The 15,434-nt window shown below is 40.4% G+C and overlaps 1 protein-coding gene across 1 annotated transcript in view; it reads left to right on the top strand.

Moving 5' to 3' along the window:
- Positions 1-15,434, top strand: part of CFTR (CF transmembrane conductance regulator) — a 239,940-nt gene that overhangs the window by 29,686 nt on the left and 194,820 nt on the right. Inside the window, exon 3 of the mRNA XM_073619828.1 lies at positions 1,215-1,326. Coding sequence (XP_073475929.1) covers positions 1,215-1,326 — 112 coding nt within the window. The remainder of the gene's footprint in view (positions 1-1,214; positions 1,327-15,434) is intronic.

Genomic DNA, 15,434 nt, shown 5'->3' with positions numbered 1-15,434 from the left:
TTTATAATATTATACCAACCTTTGCATATGTATGCCACTAATCTCTAAGGTATAAGCTTGTGTAGCTAAATATCAACAGATTATAATAGATGTGTATAGGGGAAAATAATCTTTGACTTCATCAGATAATATAGGCCAGTTACTATTGTTTTCTGCCATGATAAGCCATTGCTCAATGTATATCTGTGGGCGCTTTTTCTTGCTTTGGTAACTCTAAACATACATATTTACTGTATGCAACAGCCTGGGGGGAATAATCTCAGGGTGGTTGGAATATCCAGTACTCCAACAAGAGATGTAGTGACAAAAATAAGATACTACATAGCACCTGTATGTTCATTGTACATGTTTCTCACATATTTAATTTAGTTTTTTTCCCTATAAATACACTTTAAGAATAGTTGTCCTTTAAGCTTCATTTACAAGACAGAGGAAAGGATCTCACTATGGATAATAGCATGTGTCACTTTCCGAGGATACAAATATCCATATTTAACTAAAAAAAGAAAAAAATATCCTTTAGTAATTTTGTATGCCAATGTGAGTGTTGTTCAAACCTATATCCAATTTGACTGTTGTTCAAACCTATACCCAATGTGAGTGTTGTTCCAACTGATATCAGAATGAATTTTATATTTACTTATAAGATAAAAAAGTCTAATCGCTTTAGGCAACTTAACAACATTCTTCTATTCTTTTTTTTCTATCACACTACAAGAAATATTAACAATAGGAATGTAAGAAACGTTCTGGTGTCACTTTTTTTCTGCATTGATAGATAACATGTTATTCCACCAACAAGTCATTTTTGTCTCCATTGTTACCAGTTAGAATAGTCTGCCTTTGTTTTCGTCTAGCAAGGGACTGGAAGAACTCCAAAAGCTTTATTTGCCTATTATTTCTGCATTGGTCTTAAGAAGGCTGGCATTTTTTTTTTTAAACATACAATGTGACCTTTACATGAATTAACTCCCTGCCATGGGATATACGGTCAGGTTTCTAAATCTGCCAAATATGTGAATGAACTGGTGGTGGAAATACATTTTAGCACCATGAAGAATGGATCCCACAGGGATACTAAAACTCGGGTTTTATTAGCATCCTTACGTGCACTATCTGAGTTTCCCTGGAAATACCTGGGAATGAAGCAATATGCTCCTAGTGTAGATGCAGCTGTTGATGGATAACTGTCTTGCTTTTGTGTTTTCTTTCAGAGAATGGGACAGGGAGCTGGCAACGTCAAAGACCAACCCCAAATTACTAAATGCACTGAAGCGATGCTTTTTCTGGAAGTTTCTTTTTTACGGCATCCTATTATATCTTGGGGTAAATTAAATGTTTTGTTACCTACTGCATTTTTTATATACAGACTATAAGTGCGTTCGTGTGTGTATATATATATATATATATATATATATATATATATTTTTTTTTTCAAGGGGAACTAAAAACGATATGCATACATGAAAATGTTTCTAAGAGCGGCCATAAAAAGGTTTGCGATGATCCAGTATAGGTATAACCGGTTACACCTGTGCACCCCAAATACTTGGCAAACTCCCCTCCCAACTCCAGAAATAACTCAACACAAGTCCAAAAAAAAATGTGTAAGAGGGCAACATGATTGTGCCAAATAGCTTCATAGCAGTCTTTGCTCTGGGGACCTGCTTGTCTGTGCCCCACACTAAATGTTTGCTATATATTCCCATTCACACACCATTCCTATAAATCATTTTAAAGAATATTTCCTTCCTTTCTAGTTGTTTATTTGGAGCAGGTTGTGCACAGGATTCTATAGACACCCTGTATTCTTCAGAGTAGCGTGTAATGTGCAATTAGGGGACAGATGTAGGGACCGTATTTTTAATTGCATTAACATACAATGCACCACCCAGGCCTTGGGATCTTTAATCCTTTTGTGGGGCAAACAGTGTTTGTAACTGATATGAGATCTACTAGCACAGTACACCCAGAGTTAACTATGATAAACATTACTTCCCCAGCCCCCTCCATTACATTACAGAGAAGGGGAAAGCTAAGTAGGGTTTTTAAGCAAGTAAAAGGAAAGAAAAAAGAGAATCAGCAATGATTAAATATTTTTGTGAATGGTAATATGTAACAAATACACTTTAAATTAGTATCAAACCTAAAAGCACGCCTCTGTTATACTGCAGCTTACCAATTCTTAGAGGTGATGGCTGCACTCATTCTCATTTTCAACTTTCTTTCTTTTATTTTCACCTAATGATCTGGCCTGTAAGTCTTTTGTTTTCCAACAGAAAAAGCTGTCTTGCAATTGTAGCAGTTAGAGGCAAACCATTTACCACTAACAGGAGTGCTACAATGGTCAGCTTTGATCTATTTATGTAAAACCATTATCCAAAAAGGAACAAAACAGTTTGCTGTAACTGCTTATAAAGTATTAGCTGGAGTTTGGCTTCAATTTGTTAGTGTATCTAATTCTGCTAGTATACCCAACACTCCCCTCCACCCAGACTGGTGTCTCTGTTGCTCCTTCATCCAGAGTGGAGGCACTCTAAAGCAGGCACCAGACACATTTCTATACATGTATGGGCACTGTGGTTGTACAGAAGTCTACCTACTGATCGATTTCTGTACAACCGCCCTGTCGGATTTGCCCTGCTCGATCAGTGATGCAGGCTGTAGCCGGCAATGCTGATCAGTGTATTCTGATGACAGGGAAGTCTCCTCGCTGTCACAATGCAATAACTCAGCAGGGAGGATTCCCTCATCCACATTTTGTGTGTGGATGGGGGAATTGAGTCCGATTTTTCTCATTTCACCCCCTGGTTCAAAAAACAATACAAAAAATACACTGACTCATCTATGGGCTGCCTATCGCAGGGGGTGTGCTACTGGCCAGATCACCAGGTGGAAACCTTATGCCAGCACAGTATGTCTGTGCCAACTGTAGAGAACATTACACGAAAGTCGGAATATTTTTTGCAGGTTTTATATTTTGTAAAACTGAGAGTATTTTAAAAGTTTTAAAACATTTCCAATATTAATAAAACTTCACCACATGCAATACAGTTATTCATTTTATTTTTTTTTTTAATCTTAACTTTTTAATTAACTTTATAATTACTGAGTATTAAAAATGTTTTTTTTTGGTTTTTTTAATGACCCTCCAGCACTGTATTAAGACAGAGCTAAGCGTTCTCCAAATTGTATAGTAATTATTCAAACTGAGTTTATAATCACATTGTAACATTAATCTAGACACTTGAAAACTCAGAAAGATGAAAATGTGTTACTTTATCCAATAAGAGAACTGTTACATTTCCAAGCATTCATTTATGGTAATAAATTACCCTCAAAAGTGGAGGAATTAAAGAGTGTTAGTATTGTTTATAGCAAAGATTTGGATTCTTCATTTTATAGTCTAATCTGCTTTTTTTTTTGAGTAATTGTGTTGCTTTTTGATTTGTTGCTGTGGGCACTACAGCCTCTTTCCCAATGGCAGCTCTAGAACTTATCACCACTTTCTGAAAACAACTGCACCTCTTCTTCCTTCATAACTGACCCAACAACATAGTGCTCCCCGCCAAATCTTAATAATATTTTTATAAGCTTTTCAATGCTCACAGCCAGTGCCAAGCTGGTTAGTGATCCTCTTGTCATTTTTTTCAGCTCTTCCAAGGCTGCTGTTTACAGAGAGAAATGCGTCCATTTTGTGGTGTAAATATTGTCGCATTTCCCCTGTGCCTGATTAACAATGTTATAATACAAGTTTTATGTGATGTTGCACCATCTGTCAAATCACATTAAAAGTGTTATGCAGCAGTTTCTATAACTGTCCAAACACATGTGCCAAAATAATGGAGCACTTGCACAAATTACCTAAGAATTGTGCCAAAATTTTGCCAAATGTGCACTGGAATCTGGTGCACCATTATGACCCACTTTAACAAATTAGCTCGTGCCACATTTATTCATTTGTCGCTAATTAGGCAGGCATAGAAAAAATGGTGCATTTTTTGGCCTGCACCAGTCTTCGATAATCCTTCCTATTGTACCCTGGGGCACCTACCTAAGTTATGCCACTTACTGCACAGACCAATTAGAGGCAGCATTGATCAGGTACATGACCTTGAGAGGAAACTGTAGTTAACACTAAATCAGAGGGGACAAAAATGTTCTCGGGTGCACCTTGGGGTTCTGTTTTTTTTTTTATTTTTAGGTTGTCTGTGACTCTTTTAGAAAGATTTATTTTTATTTCCTGCCCATCCTGAAACCAAGACAAGAAACGATGGGAACAAGTGTCAGCAAACAGAAAGACACAGGCTGCAATAAAAAAAGGGTTTCTAAGGCTGACCAACCAAGGTGGTTGGAGGAATTCTCTCCCCGCCAGGACATTGTATTCTGACAGTGCACCAGCCTTTGTCGGAATACAGTGATCACTGGCTGCCGCTGATTGTTATAAAAGCTTCTGACTGACTTCTGTTAACTGATTGGAATTTAGCCAATACTGTACCTCCCTGGCCAAAAATCTTTTGTCTCTGTCCCCAATGTACAGACTTCCCATCATCTCCTGTTCCTCTGCCACCAAGACAGGAAATTAGGAAAATCTCCTTAGTGGGGACCTCAGTAAAAATCTAGCAGCATATCTAAATCTTCCCCACTCTTTCTGAAGCTTAAAAGCTATGCTGCAAAAATATGTACACCCCATTGTGTTACTGGGTTGCGTGTTAGATTCATACAATCCCAAAGGTTAGGTTCCTTCAGATGCATTCACCTTGTATTTAATATGCATTTGAGATACCTCCAAACTACTTTTGACCTTCTTTTGAGATGATGTGAGCTGCTTTTTGCATTGACTTGTATTGGGGAGAAAAACAGCTCTGACATAAACAAATGCCCATCTACACAGACCTCATAATTAATAATTAATTGACAGACATTACTGACAAACACTGGAAGAATGTATCAAGAAAGACAAATGATGTAACACCTTTCTTGTTGCCCTATAAATATCATAATGTTTGATGATTTCATCTTATATGTGCGGAGAGGGTCATATTTATGACTCCAGTGCTCTGATTCCCTCCATGCAGATAGTACAGTATGTTCACACTTATGTCTTTTGCTGGAGGCTGGTCACATGACACTGCATTGGAAGTGAGTGAGCGAGTTTCTAGCTGGACACCATCCAGCTCATCTTTGTAGCTAACAAGAGCTCTTGTAAATAAACTCAATAAAGAAAGCTGGGCAGTAACAATTATGACAGCCAACACTCTACCTGAGCTTTATTTGATCTGACCTTCACCTGTGTGGGCTGGTCCATTTTTTCTTTCAGTTCTTAATCATGTAGAATAGGGTTTGGAACCACGCCAGGTTTTTATTGCTGCCTGTGTCCCCATTGGTGAGATTAACCACTTCAGCCCCGGAAGATTTGGCTGCTGAATGACCGTGCCATTTTTGCGATTCAGCACTGCGTCGCTTTAACTGACAATTGCGCAGTCGTGCGACTTTGTACCCAAACAAACTTGACGTCTTTTTTTTGCCCACAAATAGAGCTTTCTTTTGGTGGTATTTGATCGCTTCTACGGTTTTTATTTTTTGTACTATAAACAAAAAAAGAGCGACAATTTTGAAAAAAAAAAAAAACGCAATATTTTGTACTTTTTGCTATAATAAATATCCCAATTTGTTTAAAAAAAAGCAAATTTATTCTCAGTTTAGGCCGATATGTATTCTTCTATATATTTTTGGTAAAAAAATCGCAATAAGCGTTTATTAATTGGTTTGCGCAAAAGTTATAGCATCTACAAAATAGGGGATAGATTAATAGCATTTTTATTATTATTATATTTTTTACTAGTGATAGCGGCGATCTGCGATTTTTATTGGGAATGCGACATTATGGCGGACACTTCGGACACCTTTGACACATTTTTGTGACCATTGGCATTTATACAGCAATCAGTGCTATAAAAATGCACTGATTACTGTAAAAATGTCACTGGCAGGGAAGGTGTTAACACTAGGGGGCGATCAAGGGGTTATCTGTGTTCCCTGTGTGTGTTTCTAACTGTAGGGGGAGGGGACTGACGTAGAGGAAATGACAGATTGTGGTTCCTAGCTATTAGGAACTCACGATCTGTCACTCCTCACAGAACAGAACAGGGATTTGTGTGTTTACACACATACGTCCCTGTTCTGCCACTCATGCCCGCGATCGCTCATGGTTGGCGGTCATCGCGACCGTCGGCCACGAGCATCGGCACCCTCGCAGTGCAGCTATCCTGCGATGTATAGCTACGACGGCTTGCGGGATCGTGCTGACCTGTCGCAGTATAATGATGACGGCTGGTCGGCAAGCGGTTAAAGTGATTCTAAAGGCTGAAGGATTTTTTTTACCTTAAAGGGTAACTCCACTTTCGTGGGGGAAAAACAATAGCAAATAAAGAAAAAATAATATAGCGTGAACAATTGCGATACAAATTATATTGTAATTGAATAATGTAGGGGTGGCTAGGTGGTACCATAGGATGCAGCACCTCATCCCCAAAATAATCAGATAGCTATTTGGGTATGTGGACGGGGGATTATAACGGTGCTCAGGTCAAGGGGTATGTAAAAGAAAAGCACGAGAAAGGACAATTTGTAAAAGACAAAAGTTACAAAGTTTATTAACGGTAATACAAAAATCGAAAATTACACTTAGAACAATAAACACATTAAAATCAATACGTATACTGTATATGACCCATAGTATGATGGAGCCGGCCAGATGGAAATGGCCGACAGAGAGGGGGCTCAATTTCCTACATGTTTCGCCAAGACATTGGCTTCTTCAGGGAACAAGAGCTCAAGAAGTGGATATATAAAGGGGGTTCTGTATATGAAAATATAGAAGACATCATGTAATCAACAATTATTTATCAATACAGTACATCGTATACATTCAAAAAAGTCAATATTGTGGCTGGATAGACATGCAACCCAAGGAACCCACCGATCCTGGCAATGCAAACGTACCTGCGGCGTCAGTGCCAAGGTTTGCATTGCCAGGATCGGTGGGTTCCTTGGGTTGCATGTCTATCCAGCCACAATATTGACTTTTTTGAATGTATACGATGTACTGTATTGATAAATAATTGTTGATTACATGATGTCTTCTATATTTTCATATACAGAACCCCCTTTATATATCCACTTCTTGAGCTCTTGTTCCCTGAAGAAGCCAATGTCTTGGCGAAACATGTAGGAAATTGAGCCCCCTCTCTGTCGGCCATTTCCATCTGGCCGGCTCCATCATACTATGGGTCATATACAGTATACGTATTGATTTTAATGTGTTTATTGTTCTAAGTGTAATTTTCGATTTTTGTATTACCATTGATAAACTTTGTAACTTTTGTCTTTTACAAATTCTCCTTTCTCGTGCTTTTCTTTTACATACCCCTTGACCTGAGCACCGTTATAATCCCCCGTCCACATACCCAAATAGCTATTGTAATTGAATGTTACTAAAAATTACCTTTCCTTTTCAATCTGTAGGCACTGTAATTTTTTGTAAATGCAATATGGTTACCTGGAAGTGTTCTATACACAGAATGTGTACTCACCACTCCCCAGAAACATCATTTCCTGCTTGTTGTGATTGGCTCACTCATTTTCCCAGAAGTCTGCCTAAGATACAAGTCAGATTTCAGACATCCCCTGCAACAAAAATTTCATTTTTGGTGAGATATTTCCAATAGAAACATGTCTAAAAGGGATGCAGGCCCAGCAGCTTTCCTCATTAGTGCTCGTTAGCTGTCACACCTGACTGATAATTATGAAACCACTCCCATTAGACTCACTTAGCACAGAGGCACAGACAGACATACATGGATTTCTCCAGAATAACAAAATGTAGGAATCTGCAACAAAGGTTGTTATAATCCTTAAAATGTACATAGATCACCCAGGGGGGATGTTTTTTTTTTTCAACAAAAGTGGAGTTACTCTTTAATGCATTCTCTGCGTTATGTTAAAAAATACTTAAAGCGGGGGTCCACCTATCTATCTTTTTTTTTTTTTTTTAGTTCATTCACAAACTTTTCTTCTCAGCATTACATACTCACATATTGTGTGTAATATGTCCGCATCTAGGCAAGGAAGAGAATACATACAGATATTGTTCAAAATTTGGGTGGAACCCCGCTTTAAAACCATACCTTTCTGAGCCTGAACTTGATCCAGCAATGTGCAGGTGAGCAGCTGCTCTCTCGGATGGGGCTGGCAATAGACACACAATAGACACACAGATCTGACCCGGGAGCAGCCTGCACAAATGCCTCCATAGCAAGCACTCGGTGGAGGGGAGGAGCCAGGAGCGCTGGCGGGGAACCTGAGAAGAGGAGGATTGGGGCTGCACAGTGCAAAAGCACTGCACACAGGAGGTAAGTATAACATGTTAGTTACTTTTTAAAAATTTTAAATGTTGGCTTTACAATCACATTAACTCTCTAAAAGTCAAGGAAAATCCAAAATTTTGCCACCAGAGCAGGAATATAGGGGAAATATTTCAATGAGAACATTTGTGATTACAACTGACTGAAGCTGGGTACACACTATAAGAATATTGGAAGGAAAAATTCCGTACAAGGAACGATTATCTGATCATTAGTATAGTGCTTTCGACAGCCGATTCCGACTGTTTGGGTGAAAAAAATAACGAAGGTTCAAACTGGGAAATTTTTAATCGTACGTGAACACAACGTCCAGTTTTTGCTCAATGTGTACAGTAATTGTACGGAAATAATCGGAGTGATCAGAAGCAAAGAACTACCCGGAAGAAGGTGGCAACAAACATAGAAATCATGTACAAGAAAGAACATTTGCCTTTGTCATTTGAGAATTTTTGTACAAGTTAATACCATTGTTAGTTACATCATGATATGCACTTTCGTGAAAATATCAGACAATCGTTCATACGATTTTCTCATAGTGTGTACCCCACGTAAAGTAGAACTATAGGCGAAACTTTTTTTTCATTCTGAAAAACATAAGGGTGGGTTACAACCCCTGTCAGTTTATTTTTTGCCATCTGTGTCCCATTGGGGAGATATATCTTCACTTCCTGTCCCATAGCCAAAACAGGAAGTGATAGGAAATCCCTACAATTTAAAGGAATCCCTTGGGAACCCCGAGGTCACCAGAGCTTTTATACCCATTAGAAGATTTTCCCTCTATCACTTTTCTGGGAACCACCCAAAATCTGTGGTTTTCTTTTACTTTCAATTATAATGGTAAATAGGACAAATAGAGAGGGTAATACTCCCTAATGGGGGACACAGGCAGCAATAAGAACTGACAGGTGTGGCGTCGCACTGATTGGAACAGTGCCATTGTCTCCAATAGGCTGTGACTTGTCATGCGATTTGATCTCTTTGCGGCGTCGCACTGATTGGAACAGTGCCATTGTCTCCAATAGGCTGTGACTTGTCATGCGATTTGATCTCTCAAATCGCATGACAAATTGCTCCAATGTGAACCTAGGCTTAGTTCTACTTTTAGCCTTGGCTCACATTGGTGCGATTTGACATGCGATTTGACATGTCAAATCGGCGGCAATTGCCGGCAATTGCACCGTCCTAATCGGTGCGACGTCGCACTTGCTGCGCTGCACCGATTTCAAAAAGTCGTTTCTGTACTCCTTTTTGCGATTTCGGGGTGCGATTTCCATTGACATCTGTGCAGAAACCTGCACAGATGTCTGAAATCGCAGCCGAAATCAGAATTGACATGTGTGAGTGAAATCTGAACTCGCACGGCTTCATTCCCGCAGCTCATTGTGAACCTGGGCTAAGAGAGGGTTTCTCTTAGTTTTGAGATATTTGCTTTTTATATTGTGTTTATAAAAAGTCAAGGGAAATCCTACCAATCATGTTTGCATTAAGATATACTTTACATTGGTTTGTAAATTCCCTTCGTATGTGAATTGAGTTGTTCAGATTATCTTGTACTGCTCTTAGCAATGGAGCACTGGCTAAAGGTTTAATACCCCGAGTACACAATATGCTGGTTAAAGAGTCCCTGTCACCTCGAAACAGAAATGAAAAAAATACTCTGTGATAAAGAAGTCTCTTAGGCACTTTCACACTAAAGCCGCGTACACACGAGCGGACTTTTCGACTGGACTGGTCCGATGGACCGAATCCGCCGGACAATTCAACCTTGTGTGGGCTTCATTGGACCTGCAGCCGACTTTTTCGATCGAAAATCTGACGGACTTTAGATTTGGAACATGCTTCAAATCTTTCCGACGGACTCGAGTCCGGTCGAAAAATCTGCTCGTCTGTATGCTAGTCCGACGGACAAAAACCAACGCTAGGGCAGCTATTGGCTACTGGCTATCAACTTCCTTATTGTAGTCCGGTCGTATGTCATCACGTACGAATCCGTTGGACTTTGGTGTGATCGTGTGTAGGCAAATCCGGTCGTTAGAAAGTCTGTCGCAAGTCCGTCATAACTCCGACGAAAGTCCATCGGAAAGACCGTCGGACCTTTGTTGTAAAAAAGTCCGACCGTGTGTACGCGGCATAAGGCAATGGGGGCTGTAGCGGTAAAGCGCCACTAGTTTTAGCCGCGCTTTACTGCTGTTTAAGCTGCATTTTGTCGCTGATAGCGGTGCGCTTTTAACCCCCCAAAGGGGTTAAAAAGGGGTTAAAAGGTTTGACGCTGCCAAAACGATTTGAAGGCGCTTAGGCAGCGCTGCCCATTGATTTAGAAGGGTAGGGCGTTTTGGGAGCGGTGCATACACCGCTCCCGCACCGCCCCAAAGATGTTTCTTGCACAACTTTTTTTCTCGTCCTGCAAGCGCACCGCTCCAGTGTGAAAGCACTGGGGCTTTCACACTGGAGCTGCTGGTGAGGCAGTTTTCAGGCGCTATTTTTAGCGCTAAAGCGCCTGAAAAATGCCTGAAAAATGCCTCAGTGTGAAAGTAGCTTAAATATTTATCTGACCCGTTGGCCAAGCTGCCATTCTCCTTTGTATTCCAGACATTATTGCCTGAAGTATGTCCTGCACCTCACACTTTCTGGAGCACCAGATGCCTGGTCCTCCTTGGCACTCGGTTTCCTCCCACTGACATCTAAGTCACTAAAACATACAGCAATGACATGGGGCCAGTGGAAGGATCCACAATGTGCAGTAGGTAACCTTGCATCCAACCCACCTGGAAGGGTGAATTTTAAGAAAATGTCAGGTCTCTGAAATGCAAATGAGAACAGTGATGCAGGCAGCGGTATAGGTAGGTATTAAAGTTTTTTTTTTCCCAGGAATGTTTTTTTTTTGGGGGGGGGGGGGGTGTTTGCTTTAAAGGAAATGGTGCTGAGAGAAATAAATGTGTAGCCTGCTATTGCTGACTGACTAAAAATACTTATAAAAATAAATGCCCATAAACCCAAACAGACTCTTGTGCAATACGAGCCACTATGAGTGTTTTATTTTATGTTGCTTCTTCTGCCAGAGGTTCTGGCATTTTTTTCAGCCGCCTAGTCTGTGTGGACCCTTAGGCCTTGAGCTGAAAAATGCCGCCTCCAAACGCCCTTCCACGTTAGCCGATTTGTCCATGCACACACATAAGCGTTTACAGACGTTTAGAGGCAGAAAAAAAACTCAGCAAGAGAGAAGTGCTTTTTCAGAAAAAACGCCAAAACGTGCCTAAACACGTGTAGACACATCTAAATGCACCTAAGCGCTAGGCGTATTTATCGCTTGAGCAATTTTTAATTTCAGTGGTGAGAAGAAATGAATATTCTGGCCAATGAAATAAAACACATGCCCAAGCGCTTGACACACCTAAACGCACATAAATCCACCTAAACACGTTTGCAATAACGCAGCTTGGGCGCACATTTGAAAATGCTTTTCTCCTGCTAGGAGAAAAGTGTTTACAAAAGCCAAAATGTGCATGAAGCCTTAATGGTGGCAAAAAGCAGAGTTTAGCGTAAACCTTCATCCATATCTGAAAGGTGTATTTTGGTGTAGTGACACCTCAAAAGGTGCATAAGAATAATAACTTGATATTATCAAGTTTATGCAGTTCAAACTTGTTATTGTTACCTAGACCTAGACAGAGAAACTCTGTTAGGTAAATAGGGTGGAGTAAGTGAGCTGGCCTGTTATTAAAAAGGAACTTCACAGCCAGAGAAAGTGAGAGGGATAATCATTTATCTGACAGAGTAACTGTTCTGTGGCAAAACTTAGATGGCTGTATTTGCTCTAAAGTTGCTTAAAGTTATAATTTGGGAAGTGATTAAGTATCATTGAAAGGTTGTTATGAAAAAGCACCAGATTTTTTTTTTTTTTTTGCTGAAATTAGTTTACTTTCTTCCAAAAAAGTTGTTACCTGTCTAGGTGTGGTAAAGAAATCCCGTACTGATATCTACTTTTGTTGAGAAAAAACATTCCCCTTTGGGTGATCTATGTACCCTGCAGGTATTTTAAGAAACGTTGTTGCAGACTCCAGGGACATGAGGTGAGGTCAGTGGCTGGTGAGGCACTGGCTAGTATCAGAGCAAGGTACACACAGGTTACATGCGCCGTGATCATTAGAGTGAGAGCAATAATTCTAGCAGTAGACCTCCTCTGTAACTGTAAACATGTAACCTGTCAAAAATTTTAAAACGTCATCTATGGAGATTTTTAAGTACTGAAGTTTGCCGCCATTCCACGAGTGTGCGCAATTTTAAAGCGTGACATGTTAGGTATCTATTTACACGGTGTAACATTATCTTTAACATATGCAAATACCGTGTAACATAAAAAGTTGCAACGACCACCATTTTATTCTCTAGGGTGTCTGCTAAAAATATATATGTGTAGTACCCTGCTCCTGAAGAGCAGACACTATTCTTTTGAAATTTAAATTGGTTGAAGCTACAGTTAGGCTTAACTTATTATTGCCTAAATTTAATGGTTTCTGTACCAGTTTGGCTGGACTGTGCAAATTTTCATCCAACCTTGGATGGTGCTGTCATCATTGGTGGATGTGGGAAATACAGTCTGGTCGAACATATTGACTACTCTTTGCTCAGAAGCTATTCGGTGGGAGTGGTTCACTCGCCGGACATTCTGGGTAGGGGTATTTAAGGGACAGACGCCATCTTTGGGGTTTTTTCGGTTCGCTCTTCCTCATGGCCCTCCTAGCCTGGGAGACTACGGTTCCTTAAAGTTCTGCCTTGAGGTTGGCAGACCTAAGGCCTAGCTACTAAAGGAAGGATCAGAGTCTTAGTGGCCTATTGGTCCAAATGATGGTCTTTTTGCTGTCTGGCCTGCGGGAAGAAGCAAGAGATTGCAGTGACCAGGGGAGGACTCTTCGGGAGAGGACCGAGCATAAGGCTGGTATCTTGAGAAGAGCCTGAGAACTCAGTCGGAGACGCATCTTGGATCAAACACAGCAGTCAGTTCGTTCAAGACTGTAAGGTCTGTGGCAGAGACCGTGTAGATCACCACAATTAGTTCACTCAAGATTGTAAGGTCTGTGGCAGGGACCATGTTCGAGCATCGCATTGGCTGCTAGGTCGGTGAGAGTAGGCCTTTCCGGTGGTTGCTGAATGCAGCTGTGGGAATGTTATTCGCTGGATGTCGAAATTACCTCAAACCGCAAGTTCCAAGGTACCTGAATCCCTTTTCACCCTCTTCCCTACTATTGCGTATGTCGTTGCTTAATAAAACTTGGAAAAAAGTGTTGGAGCCAGTGTTTCAATTGAGCGAGTGATAAGTACCCCTAGGATGGACACTGTGAAGATGATAACGGTAAGCCTGAAAGAAAATTATTAGCAGTTGCTTCGGGGTTAAAATGTAAAGATAAAGCTCCGCTACATATATATCTATATATAGATATATAGATATATATCTATATATATAGATATATATCTATATATAATGTTTGGGGGTTCTGAGTAATTTTCTAGCAAAAAATTATGATTTGTAGGGGAGAAGTGTCAGAATTGGCCTGGGTGGCAAGGGGTTAATTACCATAAGTAAGTAATATACAAATAATTATTATATATTGTTTTTAAGGTAATTTACTATATTTTCAAAAACTGTACTCAAGCAGGTGGCATAATGGACAAATTACTGAAGTTTGAAGTTATAACTTCCAACCAGTAATTTCACAGTAAATGGATAAATAATAAATTATTATGTTATAACATATAGCATATAAATATATGATTTAGCTTGATTAAAACAGTACCTTTTCAACAGCAGCAGATTCTCATTCTCCCTCTTTTTGGGGATCTGGTCACCGCTGAAATGTGTTTTCTGCAGGAAAGCAACTTGGGTTTTACACTTTCTCAAATCAGCCAAGAGCTGAGAGCGCTTCTCAGGGGCACTTAGGCCTTTCACATTGAGGGTGGTAACCTTGAGGAGGCCACTGTGTGAGATAGAATCCCCTTCGATTATTGCTTGACTGAGAAGGAGGGAGCAGGGAGAGGGAAGGAGAGAACAAAGAGAAGGGGAGAGGGAGGACAGGGATGAACAGATGGAGAAGTAGAAGAGGTCAGTCTACAATATATTGAAATAAGGACCTTGGAAGAGCCCAAAAAAAGGCCCTTGCAGGGGTCCGCCCTATCTGGGGGTTGTTGAGGCGCTATGAGCAGCCTAAAACAAGCAGCAAAGAACAAAAACACAATAACACGCATGGAGGTGCACAGAGTAGTAGCAATGAGAAACATGTCATATCTAATAACAAATAACAGAATTACCAATATTATAGTAGAAATCACATACCTTTCTATACCAAGGGAGGCGCATATATCTGTCAGGCTGCAGAACAGTTTTAATGGAAAGTGGCAAGAGAGAAACCGGTATAGCTCCTGCACCCAACCCAGAGCACCATGGTAGAGGGACATAGTGCACACCTGAAATCACCAAGAGAAGAATACACATAAAATTGAAGCAAAAGGTCTCAGGTCATATAGAGTCCCAATGAAGGGTAAGTCTGACAAACAGGCCCCAGGTCCCACAGTTAAGTGCTGGGTACTGATTTATAGGTAGGAAGAGGAGGCTAAGGCGCTTCATATGCCGGATGCTGGGATGCGTGGTCAGCCGAATTTACAAACGATTAACTCAAGGGTTGCTTCTCTCGGCCCCAGTTTATCGCTTTGGCCTATGCGCATCCGGGTCGGGCAGGGTAGGTGAATCTGTGTACCTCCTCTTGGAGACATGTTGCTTATCAATACCTAGTTAAAACCACCCAAGTACAGCACCCGTACCCACAACAATACAGCTGCTCACCGTCCCTTCTAACACATCTTGCCTTTTTATGTGGTCTTTTAAATCCTCTTTCAGAGTAACCAATGAAACTCTTTCAGATGAACCCCTCTTTTCAATTATGCCCCTGAAGAAGGACTGAAAAAATATTAAGTACCCCGAAATGCGTCGGGCTCGAAAAGAGTTTCTCTGTATAC

Source organism: Aquarana catesbeiana, linkage group LG03, assembly GCF_042186555.1.
Source record: "Aquarana catesbeiana isolate 2022-GZ linkage group LG03, ASM4218655v1, whole genome shotgun sequence".
In the NCBI taxonomy this organism is placed as follows: Eukaryota; Metazoa; Chordata; class Amphibia; order Anura; family Ranidae; genus Aquarana; species Aquarana catesbeiana.
This window is presented reverse-complemented; position numbering and strand designations above follow the sequence as displayed.